The sequence below is a fragment of the Phyllobates terribilis genome, unplaced genomic scaffold (assembly GCF_046119375.1).
Source record: "Phyllobates terribilis strain yellow unplaced genomic scaffold, ASM4611937v1 Scaffold_1__5_contigs__length_1240528914, whole genome shotgun sequence".
Lineage (NCBI taxonomy): Eukaryota > Metazoa > Chordata > Amphibia > Anura > Dendrobatidae > Phyllobates > Phyllobates terribilis.
In genome coordinates this window covers 37387581-37409374 of record NW_027362761.1, presented here as the reverse complement: position 1 = coordinate 37409374, position 21794 = coordinate 37387581, and the positions used below count along the sequence as shown (strand labels likewise).

Below are 21794 nucleotides of genomic sequence, written 5' to 3'. Positions count from 1 at the left end.
ATGACCTGCAGCTGCACACGTGACTGTCACCCCCTCTCACCCCTATTGTTGCCTGTGCTCCCTGCAGCATGGGAACCAGTTGCTTAGCCAATTTTTTTTTTGTCTTACAGTTTTTCCTCCTGAACGCCTTCTTTTCCGCCGCCATAGACATATGAGCACTTGCTATTTACTTGACATCATCCATTTTACCATACAGTTTGCTAAAAAAAAAAAATCCAAATGTGATGAAGTTATGAAAATAATCTGCGACTGTGCCATCATTGCTCTGGTTCTGTATTTTCCCCATTCACTGTCCAGTACAATATATATTCTACAGCTCCGTACGATTACCGCCCTGCCAAGTATATTTCTGGGGTGTTTAGCATGTCACTGCTTTTACATATAAAGAAAGGAAAAATTGCGTGCTATCACAATATTCCGATACCCATATTTTTTTCCTCTTCCTTGGATGGTGCTGTCTGCCGGCTTTAATTGTGCTGATTGAGCTGTATTGGTAGTTTTGGACTCTTTTCTTAATTCCATTTGTTTTTTTTGAGGAGGGGAGAGCTTGGGTAGGGGCAGGTGAGTTTCATTATGAACAGATTCTACCATGCAGAATACATCATATATTAATGTTCTTATGTAAATCAGCTTTTTGTCTATTTATTTGGGGGGGGGGGGGTATAATAAATAGGGAGAACAGATGTGATTTACAGTTATTACGGAACTATTTGGACAGTGACACAAGTTTTGGCTTTTTACTAAAACCTATTCAAAATACAGTTATGTAATCAATATGGGCTTACAGTGCAGACAATCGGCTTTCATTTGAGGGTACTCACATCCTAATTGGAGTAAGGGTTTAGGAATTACAGCTCTTTAATATGTAGCTGCCTCTTTTTAAAGGGATCAAAAGTAATTGGACAATTATTTCAAACTCTTTAATGAGCTGCTATTCCCTCATTCCCTCTTTTATCAATTAAGCAGGTAAAAGATCTGGAGCCGATTTCAGGTGAAGCATTTCCATTTGGAAGCTGTGGCTGTGAACCCACAACATGTGGTCAATGAAAGAGAAACTAACCATCGTTAGGTGGAAAAAAAAAAACGAAAGCCATCAGCGAAATAGCAGAAATGTTAGGAGTGGACAAATCAATAATTTGGTACATTGTGCAAAAAAAAAAAAAAAAAAAAAAAAAAACGCACTGGTGAGCTTGGGAACTCAGAAAGGCCTTTACATTCACAGAAGACAACAGTGGTAGATGATTGCAGAATCCTTTCCATGATGAAACCAACCCCCTTCACTACATCCACCCTAGTGGAGAGCACTCTCCAGGAAGTAGGTGTTTCAGTATCTAAGTCTGCAATAAAGAGAAGACTTCATGGGAGCAACTACAGAGAGTTCACCACAAGGTGCAAACCATTAATCAGCCTTAAAAATAAAGGCCAGATTAGACTTTGCCAAAAAAAAAAATCTAAAGAAGCCGCCCAGTTCTGGAAAACAATTCCTTGGACAGAAGAAACAAAGATCAACCAATACCAGAATGATGGGAAGAAGAAAGTATGGAGAAGGCTTGGAACGACTCCTGATCCAAAGCACACCACATCCTCTGTATCGCATAGTGCAGGCAGTGTGATGGCATGGGCATGCATGGCTTCCAATGGCACTGGGTCACTAGTGTTAATTGATGTGACAGAAGCAGCCGGATGAATTCTTAAGTACACAGGGATATACTATCTGCTCAGGTTCAACCAAATGCTGTTTAGACTGATTGGATGGTGCTTCACAGTACAGATGGACAATGACCCAAAACATACTGCGAAAGCAACCCAGGAGATTTTTAAGGCAAAGAAGTGGAATATTCTGCAATGGGCAAGTCAGTCACCAGATCCCAACCTCATCAAGCAGGCATTTCACGTACTTAAAGGGGTTGGCCAGTCCAAATCGATAAGTCTGCAGTCACTTTATGTGACTGCAGACTTATGAATCCCCCCAGCGCACGCATTGTGCGCTGCCGGGACTCGCCAGTTTCTGAGCCGGGACCAGAGGGTATGTATGCATTTATACATACTCCTGGCCAGAGCCCGACTATTGGGGGCAGCCTCGCTCCATACATATGGAGTGGGGCCACGCCCACTGGACGGCAGCTTCACTAGTCAGGGGCACTGCCTAACTCGATACAAGTGTATGGAGAGAAGCCGTGCCAACTAGTCTGCTCTGGCCAGGAGTATGTATAATGCATACGTACCCTCAGAATACGTCTCAGAAATCGGAGATTCATAAGTCTGCCGTCACAAAGAGTGACTGCAGACTTATCGATTTGGACCGGAAAAAAATTAAGGCAGAAAGACCCACAAACAAGCAACAACTGAAGTCAGCTGCAGTAAAGACCAGCATCACAAAGGAGGAAACCCAGCGTTTGGTGACGTCCATGACTTCCAGACTTCAGGCACTCATTCCCTGCAAAGGATTCTCTACAACTATTAATGAACATTTGATTTATGGTGAAGTTAATTTGTCCAGTTACTCTTTGAGCCCCTGAAATGAGAAGGCTTTGTAGAAAAATGGTTGCAATACCTAAACCTTTCACAGGATATTTTTGTTTAACCCCTGTAATTAAATCTTAAAGTCTACACTTCAATTGCATCTGTTATTTCATTTTAAATAAAAATGGTGGCATGCAGAGCCCAAATCACAGAGATTCTGTCACTGTCCAATATTTTTGTAGCTAACTGTAGGTGTATGTAAATGCTTAGTGGTATTAGACTGGTTGGGCTTGGTTTGAAAAGTAGTTTGCAAGGATCTGATGGTGGCCATCTCCACCAAGATAATCCTTACTACTAGATTGTCATGTTGGAATAATACTCTATTCAAAGTTTTGTTCTGGATCCGATCATATGTCAGAGAGTTTTGTTTTAAAATGGATGTTATGTACATCATAGATACTTTTAAAACACAAACCATGATCGAACATGCATTTGTAACCAAAAAGAGGGTCCAATGGACAACAGGCTGTCACCAAATCAGTACTGTGGAAATAGTCAGCTCTCTCCATTCACTACTATGAGGTCTTATCCACACGTCCTTGATTAAATGATACATCCGTGAAAAAAATGGTACTGGTATCAGTGTTTTGGATCTGTGTCATCAGTGTACCATCCATGTGTCCGTTTTTACCATCAGTCATCAGTGTTTTTCACGGATGGATAAATAAATGACAAAGCATCTCCTGTACTTTGCAATGTTAAATACAGACAGCATACACATGACCTACTGACACCATCTGTGTGCTGTATGTCTTTTTTATGGACCCACAGACTTGTATCGGCCCTTTTCATATGATACTGGAAAATGAGACATCTTCGTGAACTGTACACGGATACACAATCCCTGAAAAAACATAGACATTTGAATAGCACCATAGATTTTAATGGGTACATGTTCTAACCGTGAGGGGGGTGGGGAATGGATAGAACTCATGTGCAACACTGACATCTGAATGAGGCTTTAGAAATAGACAAGCAAGCATAATTGTCTGTTTATTTTATTTAAAGTCCTAGAGCTTACCATATTTTTCGGACCATAAGACACACTTTTTTTCCCCCAAAATTTGGGATGAAAATGGGGGGTGCGTCTAATGGTTCGAACGCAACTTACCGGTGGTGGTGGAGTGGGATCGCAGGGCGGCGGCAGAAGAAGAGGTGAGGAGGGCCGGTATCTGGCTGGGGGCTGGGCCTGGCCGGTTACCGGGGCTAGTGTATTGTTGTGAGCAGAGTTTGCAGAGCAGAGTGAGTGGCTTCCGGTGGCTGCGGCCATGTTCCTGAAGCTGTGCTCTACAGGAAAATGGCCGCCGGCGCATGCGCTCTGCCTAGTCGGCCGCCATTTTCCTGTAGAGCACATCTTAGGGAACATGGCCGCAGCCACCGGAAGCCACTCACTCTGCTCTGCAAACTCCGCTCACAGTAATACACCGGCCCTGGTACCCGGGTCGGCCCCCAGCCAGATACGTGCTCGCATCACCTCTTGTTCCAGCACCAGGCCCCCAGGTACCAGCATGCCTCCACTTCCGCCGACTTCCTGAAGGACAATGCCTCCTGTGACCCCCAGCTCCACTGCCCCCCCCAGGTAAGATACCTATTCAGACTATAAGATGGACCCCCATCTTATAAAAAAAATTTTTTTTCCTATTTTCCACCCTAAAATTTGGGGTGTGTCTTATAGTCCGAAAAATACGGTATATCTTACCTTATGGAATTATATTAAAGAAGGTGTACCTGCATTTGTATTCCTTAATCGTTTCTAAATATGTGTGCAAGTTTATTAACCCCTTTATGACCTATGACATATAGGTACATCACAGGTCACCTCCCTCTTTTTGGTCCTGGCTCCGGTGATGAGCCTGAATCTTTTCAAGCACATAACCTCCGCAGATGAAATCAGCTGTTAACATGTTAAATGCCGCTGTCAATCTCTGACAGCGGCATTTAACATGATCTCGCCGGAAGCGCGTCATTTGCTCTGCCCATTGGTGCGCCTGTCACAAGATTGCGGGCAGCCGATGGGTTGGCATGACAAACCGGAGTCTGCAGGAGACACCTGTGGTTGTCATTGCCAAACTGCTGTGAGCGCTGCGCGGTGGCCGGCGCTTACAGCAGATGAGCATTTTTGCTACAAATAGCAGGGCTTTGGCCCTGCTATGTGTATCACAAGGTATTGGATGATCCCAGCCTCAAGTCTCCCATACAGACTATTGAAGCATGTAAAAAAAATAAATTAAATAAATATGAAAGTTCAAATTGCCCGCCTTTCACCCCATTCAAAATAAAACAATCAAAAATACACACATTTGGTATCGCCGCGTTCAGAATTGCCCGATCTACCAATATATAAAAAGAATTAATCCGATCGATAAATGGAGTAAAGAGAAAAAAAAAAAAATCAAAACGCCAGAATTAAGTTTTTGGTCGACGCAACACTGCAATAAAATAGAATAACGGGCGATCAAAACATCGTGTATATACCCCAAAATGGTAACAAAAAATACGTCAGCTCCAGCACACAAAAATAAGCCCTCACCCAGCCCCAGATTTCGAAAAATGGAGATGCTACGTATCTCGGAAAATGGCCCCATATTTTTTTTTTATTATTTATTTATTTTTTTACAAACTTTGAATTTTTTCTTCACCACATAAATTAAAATCTTACGGTATACATGTTTGGTATCTATGAACTCGTAATGACCTGGAGAATCATAATGGTAGGTCAGTTTTAGCATTTAATGAACATGGTAAAAAAATACCCAAAAAACAATTGTGGAATTGCACTTTTTTGCAATTTCACTACTTGGATTTTTTTTCCTGTTTTCCAGTACATGATATGGTAAAATCAATGGTGTTATTCAAAAATACAACTTGTCCTGCAAAAAACAAGCCCTCATATGAGCATATTGTCAGAAAAATAAAGTTATGGATCTTGGAAGAAGGGGAGCAAAAAGCCAAAATGGAAAAACCCAAAGTGGTGAAAGGGTTAAAATACCATCTACCCCAGTTTCGAGCACCCTGCTGCATCACACAGGGGTTTGAGTGACCCAGGAGATGCTTTCTCAATTTATGGAGTCGTTCTGAGTCTCATAGACAGGAAAAGCAGCTAATGCTCCACCAGGTAGAAATTTGTGTGAGCCAAGCGAAGTTGAATGGCAATCATGTGCTGTAAACCAGGGTTGATTGCAATAGGCGAGTATTTTAATTCACTTACACTACATTCGTATTTAGAAAATATTAGGGGACACAAAATTTGTTGACTGAGCTTGTTTAAGAATCTTTGTTTTCTTCTAGTAACGGACAAGTTTACTGAGAGCATGTATGTTCTCGCCAATGAGCCTTCTGTGGCTTTGTATAGGCTTCAAGAACATGTCCGCAGGTCTCTTCCGGAGTTGGCTCAGCACAAGGTGGGTAAGCTTCTTCTGTAGAATAAGTGTCTGATAATGTGTCTCTGGCCGTGCATTAGCAGAATTCCAGTTAAAGGGAACTAAACATGCAGGTTCCTGGCGGCTTCTCCCTGGGAGTTGCCGGTCTCTGCCTGCGCACGTAAGGAGAGACCTGTCAATCCAGGGCAGCGGACAGAGAGAAGTCACCAGGGACCTACATGTTTGACTAGTTTTCAACGCGACATAGTCACCGGTGACATTTTATAGTATTTTTTTTTTTCAATGAAGCGCCACAGCATTTCAGAGTCAAACCTACTGGCTGAGACCGTACAGCCAGTGTCTGATACTGCCTGATCCACGGGCGGCATGTATGTATCAGCTGTCAGGTTCACTTTAAAGGTTCTAAAAATTATATTTACACAGCTACTTGTTGGGTAATTTTTTTACATCTCAGAATGATATGGTTGATTCTGGAGAAGTGGCATAACATTCGTATGCAATCAGACACTTAAAGGGGTTGTACACTACTATTTCAAATATGCCAAAGCGTTTTTAGGATGAAAAGCAACTTCTTTCTAATTACTTTCTGCTGCCTTTTCTGCCTGTGAGCGGCGCTTTCCACTCACAGGCATCACATGACCCCCCCCCATCTGACTTCCCGTCTATTGAGGCGTGACTCAGCGCTGGGGTCCCTGCGGTGTCTGCTGGATTGTGGGCGGGGTTACCCCGTGCGTCACACCCGGGGTAACCTTTGGATGCTGGGTATGATGCGCAGGGATAACCCCGCCCACAACCCAGCAGCCACCTGGAACGCGGAAGAGAGAGACCCTCGGCTGCAGCCTGGACTTGTCGTGAAGTCAGCGGATGTCAGAGCCGGCTGCAGCTGTGGTCATCGGGCCCTCATACCACCCTCATGGAGTCGGTTTCTAACCGTTTGTGCAGACACATGCACATTTGTGGCCTGCTGGACATCATTTTGAAGGGCTCTGGCAGTGTTCCTCCTTGCTCAAAGGCGGAGGTAGCGGTCCTGCTGCTGGGTTGTTGCCCTCCTACGGCCCCCTCCATGTCTCCTGGTGTACTGGCCTGTCTCCTGGTAGCGCCTCCAGCCTCTGGACACTACGCTGACAGACATAGCAAACCTTCTTGCCACAGCTCGCATTGATGTGCCATCCTGGATGAGCTGCACTACCTGAGCAACTTCTGTGGGTTGTAGAGTCCGTCTCATGCAATGTGTGAAAGCACAACCAACATTCAAAAGTGACCAAAACATCAGCCAGAAAGCATTGGTACTGAGATGTGGTCTGTGGTCCCCACCTGCAGAACCACTCCTTTATTGAGTGTGTCTTGATAATTGCCAATAATTTCCATCTATTGTCTATTCCATTTGCACAACAGCATGTGAAATTGATTGTCAATCAGTGTTGCTTCCTAGGTGGACAGTTTGATTTCACAGAAGTTTGATTTACTTGGAGTTATATTCTGTTTAAGTGTTCCCTTTATTTTTTGGAGCAGTGTATATAAATTGCATATACCTGATTTTGGTGTCTGTTATATTTTAATTTGTATTGTTTGTTATTACGTTCAGATAAAACTTGATAAAGGCCCCAACAGGCCGAAACGTTGAAAAATAAATCATCAGACTTCACAACATTCTTTTGCTTTGTTCACACATTGCGTTTTTTCGGCTTTGTTTTTTTTTTTTGTTTTTGTTTTTTTTTTGTTTTTTTGTTTTTTTAAATGCAAATTTTCAGCTGTGTTTTACAGTACCAGCAAAGTCTGAGATTCCAGAAATCTCATGCACACACCTTGGTTTTGTTTGATCAGTATTTTGTGCTTTGCATGTTTTTTTTTGCAGAATAGAGCATGTCAGTTTTTTCAGCGTTTTTTTTTTTTCCCATCGGAAGTAATGGGTGATGAAAACAACACACCAAAAACGCAGGTGTGAGGTGTTTTTTCACCGTTTTTTGTGCCAAAACCTGATGAAATAGAATGAGATTTTTTTTTCTATCACTGAACTTTATGTACATGAATAAAGAGACAAAAGGACAGTGAAAAATCCTGAACAAACCTTCCTGGCAAGAGATCAGGTTTTGCTGCTGAAAAAATGTAATGTGTGAACATATCCTTAGTGCCGAAGGTTCTTTTTACGATTTATAATGAGAATGTGTCGCACTAATAACTATACCTGAAATCTGCTGTATAATATGTATTTGGGTATTTTGCAGCAGACCTTGATGCAGATTTCAATCATGGCATTACTGTGTGAATTTTCTTCCTCTCTCTGCATCGTATTTGATAAACCCTATTCACATAAATTCTACCTTACTTTGGTTGCAGATTTTAGGCGAGGCAACATGTATGCAGCTAGTCTGCTGTATGGGAGAATGGCGTTATCATTGCTGCTGTCTAAACAAAATATTCTTGATGTTGTAGGCGGATATGCAGAATTGGGAAGAACAAAGTCAAGGATCTGTCTATACTGTGGAATACGCCTGCAGGTATGTTTTGCAGCTTTTTCAGTCTTTTTATATTACTGGAGTTGTCTTAAATTCTTAAATGGGTAAAATTCCAAAGTACTTGTAAAATCAACCAACGTTGCATTATATCTCTTAGTAAATTTGTCTTTGCTCACAAGAATGGAGGGATGTGTTATCCAGGGCTGTGGAGTCGGTTAGCCAAACCACCAACTCCTCAATTTCCCTGCCTCACTACTGAGCATGTACATAAAGTTCAGCACAAATTCATCTCCACTAAAAGCCGAGATCCTTAGACATTTAGGCCACGGCCCCACTATCAGTATTCGGTCAGTATTTCTTCTCAGGAGTGGAATCCAAAACCAGGTGAGGAACAATCAGAGAAAAGGTCTAATAGAAACAAGTCACCAATTCTGCATTTATCACCCACTCCTGGTTTTGGCTCCCACTCCTGAGAAAAAATACTGACCGAATACTGACCAAATACTGATAGTGAGGCTGTGGCCTTATAGGGCATTTCATAACTTTCCCAAATTCTTCTGAAAACATTTACAGCACATCCTGCATTGCACTACTGTACCCAATTTATTATATATTTTAGTCCGACTCCACCAAAATGGACACTGACTCGGACTCCACAGCCCAGGTGTTATCTTCTAGAGTGCAGCCTGTTGCCGCTTTCTCTATGATTTATAGCCTATAAAGACTTGGGAGGGACGGAGCGCTATCTGCCTCCTGGAGCGCAGATTTTCCTAGAATAGTATGCAGACTCCATATACACAGCTCCTACATAATTCAGATGAACCCCCGAGGGATCCATTCACTATAATGAGGCAGCAGAGTTAGGCCCTCTTTCACACGTCAGTGTGTCCAGTATGTGTGGTTACAGTTTCCACACGTACCACAGACACATACACACGCAGACCCATTCAAATGAAAGGGTCTGTGCACATGTCCAGTGTGTTTCCACAGACCGTGTGTCCATGGGCAAAATACATTGACATGTTCGTGGTTTTTGTTTTTTTTTCGCTGCACGGGTCGCAAAACATCCCACATCGATGTCATCAGTGTGACACGTACGAGCACCTGGGAATCGGTGTACAGTTAGCGCTGTTCCCGAGCGCCAGGGGCTGACCGCTGCCCTCATCATTGTCCCCTTTAAAGGGACAATGATGAGAGTAGTAGTCTGCTCCCGCTGTGTTCTGGTGTAAAAATAAAATTAAAAAAATCCTTCTACTCACCTGACCGCTCACGCAGAGGAGCTAAGGAGAATGACTCACTGCAGCAAGCTAGCCCCGGAGCTGCGCTGAGCTCAGTTAGTGACAGGACAGCGTTCAGCATCCGGCGCTTGGGAACAGCGCTAACTGATTCCCAGGCGCCAGTACGTGTGCTCCTGATGCGGCACATGTTTGCCACACAGGTGCACACGGACACAGATATCTTCAGTACTGGTTTTTGCGGTACCGAAAATATCAGGATGTGTGAAACCAGCCTTAGGGTATGTGCGCACGTTCAGGATTTGATTGCAGAAATTTCTGCGAGGTTTCTGCATCTCTTGGCAGGAAAAACACTGCTGGAAAAATGTGGTTTTTGATGCTTTTTTGTACAGAAATGAATGCTTTTTGGAGCTAAATAAAGATCTTTTATAAAAAAGAAACGTGGGACATCACTTTAACCCTTGGATTATTGTCAGACCTGGGGTGAGTATATTGGGTAATTTAAATGATTAAAAAATGTCTGTTGTATTTCAAATAAAGTATTGTGTTTATTTAACTCTTTACTTAGGTTTAGTAATGAGGGTGTCAGCTAATCCCATAAACCTTAATCCCATTAGCATTCCCATTCATGTCATTTCTGGGGCAGCTAAGAGGTGCTATTTTTAGCCTAGGAAGGTGCCATTAGGCAAACGTGTTCCTTGGCTATTAATAACCGCTCGCAACTGTTTGGTTAGCCGCTATGTCCCCAAGATCAGCAACTGGCAGGACTTTGGATGCATTTTATCTGTGTCCAAAATGCTGTGTTCTAATGCCTCACTTTTATTGTCAGTACATGCAGATCCACCACATGTAATGACATTTCAGTCGGTCAAAATCTGCAGCGGAAACTAGTGTCTCCACTAGAGAAATTCACATGCCGCGGGTGAGTTTTGGTACATGCCCACGATCAGGAGCCGCTGCGGGTTTGAAGCTGTGTAGTTATGTATCTTCAAATCCGCAGCGATCAGATGTTACAGAATAGTGGATGGGATTTCTAGAGGCTTCACCCGCAGACACTGACATGCCGCACATCTTTCAGGACCGCAGCATCTCAAATTCTTTTGCGGAGTCGCTAGTCTCCGCAACAGAAATTTGACCACTAGAATGTATTGAATGCTTTAAATCCGCATGGTTCAGTGAATACATGCGGATTTACCTGCGTTCAATAGAACGCAGCGTTTTGGATGCAGCAAAAATATGCTGCATCCAAAGCGCTGCTACGTCTGGATCTTGGGAACATAGTCTAAAATTTAAAAAAAAATGGCGTGGGCTCGCGTGTCATTTTCATAACCAGCAGAGGGAAAGCCAACCGCTGGGGGCTGAGATTACTAGCTGGGGAAGGGGCCATTAGCCAAAAATATTCCCTGGCTATTAATAACAGCCCACAGCTGTTTGCTTAGCCTTTACTGGCTAGATTACAGGGGACCCCAGAGAAAAATTGACGTAGGGTCCCCCTATAAAATCTAACCAGCAAAGTATCAGCGGCGGGCTGATAGTAATAGTCAGGAAAGGGGCCATGGATCCTTGCTTCCTCCGAGGCTAATTAATATCAGCTCTCAGAGGCCCCAGAACTCTCGCATCCATAAGATGTGCCAAATCTGGCGCTTAGCCTCCACTCTTCCCACTTGCCCTGGTGCGGTGGCAAGTGGGATTATAGGGTTGGGGTTCATGTCAGCCTTGCATTGGCGGCTGACTTAAAACTTGAGTAAGTAATGGGGGGGCGTCAAAGACTCCCTTATTACTAACCTCGTAGTGAGGTTTTTTAAAATAAAGACACGGGCAGAATAAAGTCTTTTATTCAGATAAAATTCCACAGGGTTTTATTCATTTATTTAAAAATAAAAAACACTGTATACTCGCCTAATGCCGAAGCCCTTGTCTTCTGTAAGAAACTAAACATAAAAAACAACAATATCCCTCACCTGTCCACAGTCATGACATAATCCAGTGTCCCACGGCGATCTGGGTCACTTCTACAGCAGCCACATCAGCAATCACTGATGGGACTGTTGTAGAGGACAGCACTGCATACACTGACAGCTGCGCTGTAGGGACTAAGGTCACTTGAGTTGAATCAGCTGTGATCTCCGTTGACCTCACTTACTGCATCAGGCTGCGTGCCCACTATTCGTTTTTCAAGCGTTTTTGCTGCGGAATTTCTGCAGCGAAAATGCTTGGTATTACTTGCCCCATGGTCCCCAATGATGATCCGCATGTGCTGTGCACATGCTGCGGAAATTTCCGCTGCGGATTATCATTGCGGAAGAACACGCAGCATGTCCATTAATTTTGCAGACACGCAGCGTAATTGCCACCATTGATTTGCATTGAATCGCATAACATCCTCATAATATCCTTCCCCCTGATGAAGGACGGCGGTCCGAAACACGCGTCGGGGGTGTACGTGGCACGGTGCTTTTGCTTTAACACAGGTATGTCATCGTATACTCAGAGACATATAATACATGTATATCTTTTTGGATTGATTTCATTCCCTTGTAACTTTTTTGCCACTCAGTGGACGGTTGCCTCCAGCATGGACGTAATTGGGGACAAGGGCTATGCACACACTAGTGTGATACTTTTGTAATTACATATTTCTACCTAGTATTTATTATACTGTTTATATACTAATTGTTATACAGTGTTGTGCATTTACCCGACCCCTCTTCCCTCTGTGTCTGGTGACACAGGTCCAGACCCTTATTTATTATATATTATTTTCTGTAATTATTCATGCATTGTGGAATAGTTTGAGTGACTTCTTTGTACTTTGGGATGGAATTGACCATCTCTATAAATCGTCTATTCCTGTGTAAATTTATTATACATTATCCTCTCTCCATTTAATGTAATTTTTTGTACTGTGCACGTACTTATCTTGTATGGTGTACCATTGTTTCTAATCAATAAAGGTATTTTATTTCATCCCTAGCCACCACCCAATTGTTCCTTATTTTGATCTAAGGACCGTATGTTCGGTTGTTCTTTTTTTTTTCATGTATCTTTACCGAATGGTCTGCCATTCTTTGGTCCTTCTGCTGATTTCCATTGTTTGGCTCTCATGCCGGAGACTGGATTTTAAGGCTGTGTGCCCACGATGCGTTTTTTAAGCGTTTCCGCAGGGGCAAAAACGCTGCAGAAACGCTTAAAAAATGCATGTTAGAAGGCCTGCCATGTTTCCCAATGATAATCCGCATGTGCTGTGCACATGCTGCGGAAATTTCCGCTGTGGATTATCATTGCTAAAAAAAAAACGCAGCACTACCAATTATTTTGCGGACGTGCTGCGTTTTCGCCGCCATTGACTTGCATTAGAACGTGCCAATTCCGCAAGACTGCATCTGTAATTGCGTAATTGGCGCGTTCTAATGTGCGGATGGTACCCGGGTGTGGAGGACAGGAGACTCTCCTCCACACCCAGGTACCATTTATAAAAGCTGTAAAAAAAGAATAAAATAAAAAATAAATCTATACATGCCTTCTGGCGGCCCGTTCTGCGCTCCTCCTTGCTTCCCGGCACTTCGCGATGGAATGAAGGACCTTCGCTGACGTCGGCAAGTCCTTCAGTGTACCGCAGCCGGGACCAAGCGAAGCAAGACAGCGCGGGCCTTCAAAGGGTAAGTATATATTTATTTTTTGACATTCTCTCGGGTCACACTTTATAAATCCATGCTGTTTGCATGGATTTATATAGTGTGACCAAGTTGTCAAGCACTTTCCAAGTGATGCTAAAATCGCTTGGAAAGCGCTTGTCAACCCGCATGTGGAAACGCAAATGAAGAACGCTTCATATCCGCAAGTCCCTGGCAGGAAAACGCATGTACAATCCGCATGCTTTTCTGCCAGGGAGATGCAGAAACGCTCAGGAAAAAATCCTGAGCATTTCTGCATCCTGGGCACATAGCCTAATACACGTCTATATTCATATAGCTTTCCAGTGTTTTTTTCTTCTAATACACGGACAGCTGCGCTGCAGGGACTAAGGTCACTTGAGTTGAATCAGCTGTGATCTCCGGTGATCTCACTTACTGAATCAGGCTGCGTGCCCACTATGCGTCTTTCAAGCGTTTTTGCTGCGGAATTTCCGTAGCGAAAACGCTTGGTAATACGTGCCCCATGGTCCCCAATGATGATCCGCACGTGCTGTGCACATGCTGCTGAAATGTCCGCTGCGGATTATCATTGCGGAAGAATACGCAGCATGTCCATTAATTTTGCAGACACGCAGCGTAATTGCCGCCATTGACTTGTATTGAATCGCATAATATCCGCATGACTACATGTGCACATGCAGATTACATGCATTTCAATGTGTGGCTGGTACCCGGGTCTGGAGAAGAGGAGACTCTCCTCCAGACTCGGGTGCCATAGAACCTGTTAAAAAAAGAATTTAAAATAAAAAAACAAACATTATACTCCCCTTCTGTTGGCCCCCGGACTGCTGTATGATACGTCCTGGCTCCCCGACAGCTCGCGATGGTCTAAAAGGACCTTCCATGACGTCATTTAGTCATGTGACAGGTCACGCGACCGCCGACGTCAGCGGTCGCGTGACATGTCACATGACTAAATTACTTTATGAAAGGTCCTTTCACACCACCGCGAGCCGTACAAGAGAATGGAATCAGCGGAGAAAAGACCGGGGGCCATCAGAAGGTGAGTTTAATGTTTTTTGTTTTTTTTTTCAACCATTAACTTGGTCACACTATATAAATCCATGCCGGTTGCATGGATTTATAAAGTGTGACCAAGTTGTCAAGCACTTTTCCTAGTGATGCTAAAAGCTCTTGATAACTCGCATGCAGAAACGCTTGACAAACGCTTCTACCTGGTAGGAAAAAACTCATGTAAAATCCGCAGGGAGATGCAGAAAAAATCTGCTGCATTTCTGCATCGTGGGCACTTAGCCTAAGTGATGCGTGGAAAAATTCTCATGCAGCACCGATGCTGTAAGTAAGGGCGCCAGAGCTCTCAGCTGATCTTCAGCTGTTTGAACGCCAGTGATCTAAGTCCCGGCAACTCAACGCTATACACTGCCGGGAGCAATTGCGCTCCCATCAGTGTATAGAGTGATGCCGGGTGATCGGATCGCTGTGGAACATCAGGAGGACGGTGGACCGGAGAATATAAGGTGTTTTTTTTTGTTTTGTTTTGTTTTGTTTTGTTTTTTATTTTATTTTATTTAAACTTTTACACAGCATACAGTCGCTGGCTGAGGAGACTACTTCTCCTCTCAGTCGCGCCTGCTCCCGCTATTGTCAGCGAGAGCGGCTGTAGGATGATGTGAGGAGTAGTGAATTGAGTCAGTCAAATACGCAAATATTTTTATACTTGTGTTTTTGCTGCGGATTTGACTAACTCCATTGAAGTTAATGCATAAATGCACAAAGAATGGACATGCTGCAGATTTAAACGCAATGACAATCCTGACAGGAAAATTCCTGATCATGTGCACAGCACTTCAAGATTGTCATTGCATTAGCTGGCACAAGGATTCGCTAGTGTTTTTGGCCCATTTCCGCGTGGAAAAAGCATGTGAACGTAGCCAAACTCTGGACTCTGCCCTCTGTTTAGCCGTGTCCTTTTTTTCAGAGGTTCACAAAACTGTGACAGCACTCTTATGCACTCCTAATAAAACTGCAGACTGCATCCACGGTGCCTCCATCTGCCTCAGTACAAGGAATCTTCCGTCGGGGGATCCGTCTGAATCACATATTTCAGAGATTTACTGGAAACTCTGGTGTAAACGCTCAGCGTAGAGCGCAGGATAAATGTGAGCCGAGCCGAGCCTTACTGCGATCTTTGGGAGGCTGAATGAACAAATCAGCAGCAGGTGAAGAATTGGTTTTATTTATTTTTTTTACGCCGTTCCTCGTGCGGTATAAGTGATTAGACTACTTTATTCTTCCGGTCGGTGCGATACCAGATTTATATTGGGTTTTTTTATGTTTGGCTGCTGTCACACACTAAGGGCGGTTTCACATATCCGTATATTTCTGGTACTGAAAAAAACTGTGTGTTTGTGTGTGTGTCAAATGTGTAGCAACCGTGCCACGTCAGGATCACAAGTATCGGCGCTTGGGAATCTGTGTACACTTAGCGCGGTTCCCAAGCGCCGGGTGCTGAACGATTCCCTCATCATGGTTCCCTGCCGGCGCTGCGATCAGCAACAGCAGGGACAATACTGAGGGTAGTAGTGTCAGCTCCCGCAGTGTCCACTTGTTAAAATAAGAATAAAATAAAAATCCTTGTACTCACCTGTCCGGAGATGTCCCCCGCTGTAATCCATGTGACCAATCAGCAGAGGAGCCAGGGAGGATGACTCCTGCAACTAGCGAGCCCCGGAGCTGCGCTCACCAAGCGGTGTCATGTCACTCACTGAGCGCAGCTCCAGGTCCACGGAAACACACTGACATGTGAACAGACGCATTCATTTGAATGGGTCTGCATGTGTCTGTGTCTCCGGAACGTGTGGAAACTGTCACCACATGTACCGGACACACGGACGTGTGAAAGAGGCCTAAACGTTTTTTTTTGTTTGTTTGTTTTGGTTTTTGTTTTGTTTTTTTGCATCACCATATTTTGAGAGCTATAGTTTCTCCAGATTTCAGCCGACAGAGTCATTTAAGGGCTTGTTTTTTGCAGGACAAGTTGACATTTTTATTGGTACCACTTTCAGGCACGTGACATTTTTTGGGAGGCAGAATAAACAAAAACCAACAATTCAGGAATGGTGTTGTTGTTTTTTTTGTGTGTGTGTGTGTGTGTGTGTGTGTGTGGGGTGGGGGATTATGCTGTGTTGCGTGAGGTAAAATTGATAAGGCAGTGTTATTCTTCTGGTCAGTACGATTACAGCGGTACCACATTTTTATATATATATATATAATATATATATATTAGTACAGACCAAAAGTTTGGACACACCTTCTCATTTAAAGATTTTTCTGTATTTTCATGACTATGAAAATTGTACATTCACACTGAAGGCATCAAAACTATGAATTAACACGTGGAATTATATACTTAACAAAAAAGTGTGAAACAACTGAAAATATATCTTATATTCTAGGTTCTTCAAAGTAGCCACCTTTTGCTTTGATGACTGCTTTGCACACTCTTGGCATTCTCTTGATGAGCTTCAAGAGGTAGTCACCGGAAATGGTTTTCACTTCACATGTGTGCCCTGTCAGGTTTAATAAGTGGGATTTCTTGCCTTATAAATGGGGTTGGGACCATCAGTTGTGCTGTACAGAAGTCTGGTGGATACACAGCTGATACTCCTACTGAATAGACTGTTAGAATTTGTATTATGGCATGAAAAAAGCAGCTAAGTAAAGAAAAACGAGTGGCCATCATTACTTTAAGAAATGAAGGTCAGTCAGTGCGAAAAATTGGGAAAACTTTGAAAATGTCCCCAAATGCAGTTGCAAAAACCATCAAGCACTACAAAGAAACTGGCTCACATGAGGACCGCCCCAGGAAAAGACGACCAAGAGTCATCTCTGCTTCTGAGGATAAGTTTATCCAAGTCACCAGACTCAGAAATCGCAGGTTAACAGCAGCTCAGATTAGAGACCAGGTCCATGCCATACAGAGTTCTAGCAGCAGACACATCTCTACAACAACTGTTAAGAGGAGACTTTGTGCAGCAGGCCTTCATGGTAAAATAGCTGCTAGGAAACCACTGCTAAGGACAGACAACAAGCAGAAGAGACTTGTTTGGGCTAAGGAACACAAGGAATGGACATTAGACCAGTGGAAATCTGTGCTTTGGTCTGATGAGTCCAAATTTGAGATCTTTGGTTCCAACCACTGTGTCTTTGTGCGACACAGAAAAGGTGAACGGATGGACTCTACATGCCTGGTTCCCACCGTGAAGCATGGAGGAGGAGGTGTGATCGTGTGATCGTGTGGGGGTGCTTTGCTGGTTACGCTGTTGGGGATATATTCAAAATTGAAGGCATACTGAACCAGCATGGCTACCACAGCATCTTGCAGCGGCATGCTATTCCATCCGGTTTGCGTTTAGTTGGACCATCATTTATTTTTCAACAGGACAATGACCCCAAACACACCTCCAGGCTGTGTAGGGCTATTTGACCAAGAAAGAGAGTGATGGGATGCTACGCCAGATGACCTGGCCTCCACAGTCACCAGACCTGAACCCAATTGAGATGGTTTGGGGTGAGCTGGACGGCAGAGTGAATGCAAAAGGGCCGACAAGTGCTAAGCATCTCTGGGAACTCCTTCAAGATTGTTGGAAGACCATTTCCGGTGACTACCTCTTGAAGCTCATCAAGAGAATGCCAAGAGTGTGCAAAGCAGTCATCAAAGCAAAAGGTGGCTACTTTGAAGAACCTAGAATATAAGACCTATTTTCAGTAGTTTCACACTTTTTTGTTAAGTATATAATTCCACATGTGTTAATTCATAGTTTTGATGCCTTCAGTGAGAATGTACAATTTTCATAGTCATGAAAATACAGAAAAATCTTTAAATGAGAAGGTGTGTCCAAACTTTTGGTCTGTACTGTGTGTGTGTGTGTGTATATATATATATATATATATATATATATATATATATATATATATATATATATATATATATATATAATGTATATGTATGTGTGTGTGTGTATGTCCCACTATGGGATTTTCACTTTCTTCAATCTGATCGCAGTTATAACGTATAACAATATAGGATCACTGCTATACATTATAACCTGTCAGCCCTGCAGACACAAGTTACTTTGATCATGCACTGCACATGATCAAACTAACTTGCTGGTGACCCGAATGTTGTCATGACTACATCGGGTCATCATGGCAACGATCGGTACCCCGCGATGATGTTGCCGATCTAAGAGCAGAGAGGCTTTTGTCCTGCTTGCTCGCTAAATGCAGCATTTAGTGGGTTAAAGTGCTGGGAGCTGTGTGGTTACTGCTCCTGGCATTTAGTGCCTGTGTCAGCTGTCAAAATCGGCTGACACCCGGCGGCGATCGCCTGGGCATAATACATACATGGCCCAGGGCACAGGGACGACTTATTATGTACCATGTCAGAAAGGGGTTAAAATGTTTTTTTTTTTTTTTCCTTGCACATTGCTCTACTTCCTGTGAAACACCTAAAGAATTAATAAACTTCTTGAATGTGGTTTTCAGCACTTCAAAAGGTGCAGTTTTTAAAATGTTGTCATGTTTTGGTATTTTATGTCATATAGGTCCCTCAAGTCTTCCCAACAAGAAAAAAAAAATTGTTTAAAAATTGATGATTATGTAAAGACATGTAAATGTGATTATATAAATTATTTTGTACAGCATGACTAACTGGTTTAAGGATATAAAAATAGATTATTTGAAAATTGCGAAAATTTTCACCAAAATTCATTATCTTCACAAATAAATGTAAAACAATTTTGACCTAAATTTACCACTAACATGAAATACAGTGTGTGATGAAAAACACAATCTCCGAATCAGTGGGATCCGTTGAAGCTTTCCAGCGTTATTACCTCATAGTGACATTGGTCAGAATTGTATAATTTGGCCTGGTCAGGAAGGTGAAAACAGGCTTGGGGGATTGAAGGGGTTAACCCCTTTACCACCTTGGGTTTTATCCATTTTTGTTTTTTTGCTCCCCTTCTTCCCAGAGCCATACCTCCTCCCCCCCCCCCCCCCCCATCAATATGGCCATGTGAGGGCTGTTTTTTTGTGGGATGAGTTGAATGACACCATTGGTTTTTACCATATCGTGTACTGGAAAAACAGGAAAAAAAATCAAAGTGCAGTGAAATTGCAAAAATAAGTGCAATTTCACAATTTGTTTTTTGGTTTTTCTTTTATCATGTTCACTAAATGCTAAAACTGATCTGTATCATGATTCTCCAGGTCATTACGAGTTCGTAGATGCCAAACATGTATACCGTATTTTTCGGACCATAAGACGAACTTTTTTTTTCCCCCCAAATTTGGGAGGAAAATGGGGGGGGGGGTGCATCTTATGGTCCCAAAGTAACTTACCTGTGGTGGTGGAGTGGAATCGGTGGCAGCGGCAGAAGAGGTATCTGCCTGGGAGCCGGAGCCGGTTTCTTGCTGTGAGCGGCTTCCGGTGCGCGCGGACATCTCTCTGAAGCTGATCTACAGGAAAATGGCCACCAGAGCCGGCACATGAGCTCTGCTACGCCGGCAGCCATTTTCCTGTAGATCTCACCTTCAGAGAGATGGCCGCGCGCACCGCTCTGCCACGCTACTCTCAGCAAGACACCGGCCCCGGTACCAGGCCCCAGGCCACCAGTGCCAGGCCCGGCTTCCTGAAGGACCTTGCCACCTGTGTCCCCTGCTACACAGCCCTTCCAGGTAAGATACCTATTCAGATTATAAGACTGACTCCCATCTTATCAGAAATTTTTTTTTTCCTATTTTCCACTCCAAAATTTGGGGTGCGTCTTTTAGTCCGAAAAATATGGTAGGTTCTTTTTTATTTAAGTGGTAAAAAAAAAAAAAAATCCAAAGTTTGCAAAAAAAAAAAAAGTCTCCATTTTCCAGGATCTGGGGCCGGGTGAGGGCCTATTTTTTGTTTGCCAGGCTGACGTTTTATTGATACCATTTTGGAGTCGATAAGATCTTTTGATCACCTGTTATTGCATATTGTTGCAATGTTGCAGCGACCAAAAAAAAAAGTAATTCTGGTGCTTTTTTCTCATTAGTTTACCAAACAGATTATATTTTTTTATATTGATCGGGTGGTTCTGAACGCGGCGATACCAGTATGTGTATATTTGATTGATTTATTGTTTTATTTTGGGGCGAGAGGGGGTGTTTTGAACTTTTTAATAATATATATATTATGGTTGTCATGCCATCCATTGGCGACCCGTGGTCATGTGACACGGACGCCGATGGGTGGGATTAGTGACGCACTTCCAATAAGCGCGAGTTAAATGCTGCTGTCAGAGGTTGATAGTGGCATTTAACTAGTTAACAGCCGTGGGTGTATCACGATTCCACCCGCAGCTATTAGGGGCACATGTCAGCTGTACAGATCAGCTGTCATGTGCCTGAAAACATGAGGGCTCAGCGCCGGAGCCCGCATGGAGTGCAGGGATACGACCTTGGACCTACGCTTATGCTCAAGGTAGTAAAGGGGTTAAATTAATTTTTGCATTTTAATGTGTAAAATTGTACAGGGCCAGTTAAATAAGCAAATTGCAAAGTTGCTTGTTTAACTATCCTATCCATTTTACAGAACTGTGTGATTAATTTTACAGTTTATTTCTCATTGCTTAGGTCCCTTGGGCAAGGAGAGCAGCGTTTACAAGCTCTTTGCTATAGGGCTTACAAGTGCTGCTCTGAAGGTGGCCTGACTGCAGAATGATGTTTCCCTTAGAGCCTATAGTAACAGTGTGTAACGTCCTATTCAGCAGAATGTTTGCATGTCATTCCCTGTTTGATGACAAGTTTGCTTTAAACTACCCAAAATAGCATTGAGGAGTGGTCTTCTCAAGGAAGAATAATTTTAGATGGTGGAACTGAAATTCTGTCACAGGCGCTCTGGTCTGGTTAATGGAGTGATCTTTTCAAAGAGATTTTTATTTTTTTGTTTCGCTGTATGCTTTGCGTTGGCTGAACAGCAAAAAATATGAATGCGTAAAATATTTTATATTCTCTCCTCCCCCAGTGCTGTAAGAAGTATGACGTTCAGCAGTGTACACTTCAAGAGCATTGACGGCCTCCTGAAGCAATCTATCAATCTCAAGCATCAAATGAATGCGGTCCAGAGCCGCAGGTAGCCAATCTGTACTGCCAAGTGTCATGTCTGCCTGCTCCACATCAGAGGGCTCCAGAAGGATTCCATGCTCTGATTGTGTCTGTATGCATGTGCCATAGACTTGTCACGATTTGAAGGGTCATACGAATTTGATGGTGCAACAATTCCAAAACAAAGTGATAAATTGTATGTTTGTGAGGATTGTATACCAATATGTGTTGTATATGGATTTTTTTTTATATCTTTATTCTGTTACTGCATATGTTGAGAAGGTTAAATAATATGAAAAGCGGTTATGAGTAACATTTAGGCATCTGGAATAGGTCCAATAAGGCAGGGTTCCCCAACTCCAGTCCTCAAGGCCCACCAACAGGTCATGTTTTCAGGATTTC

At 43.2% G+C, this 21794-nt stretch overlaps 1 protein-coding gene across 6 annotated transcripts in view; it reads left to right on the top strand.

Moving 5' to 3' along the window:
• The window catches only part of BORCS8 (BLOC-1 related complex subunit 8), an 85220-nt gene that overhangs the window by 356 nt on the left and 63070 nt on the right, over nucleotides 1-21794 (top strand). For 4 of the 6 annotated variants that reach the window (XM_073661041.1, XM_073661044.1, XM_073661042.1 and 1 more), the window contains exons 2-3: nucleotides 5812-5924; nucleotides 8337-8401. In XM_073661041.1, coding sequence (XP_073517142.1) covers nucleotides 5812-5924; nucleotides 8337-8401 — 178 coding nt within the window. Of the gene's footprint in view, nucleotides 1-5811; nucleotides 5925-8336; nucleotides 8402-21312; nucleotides 21736-21794 lie in introns of all 6 variants that reach the window. The other 2 variants (XM_073661040.1, XM_073661043.1) reach the window with 2 other exon arrangements.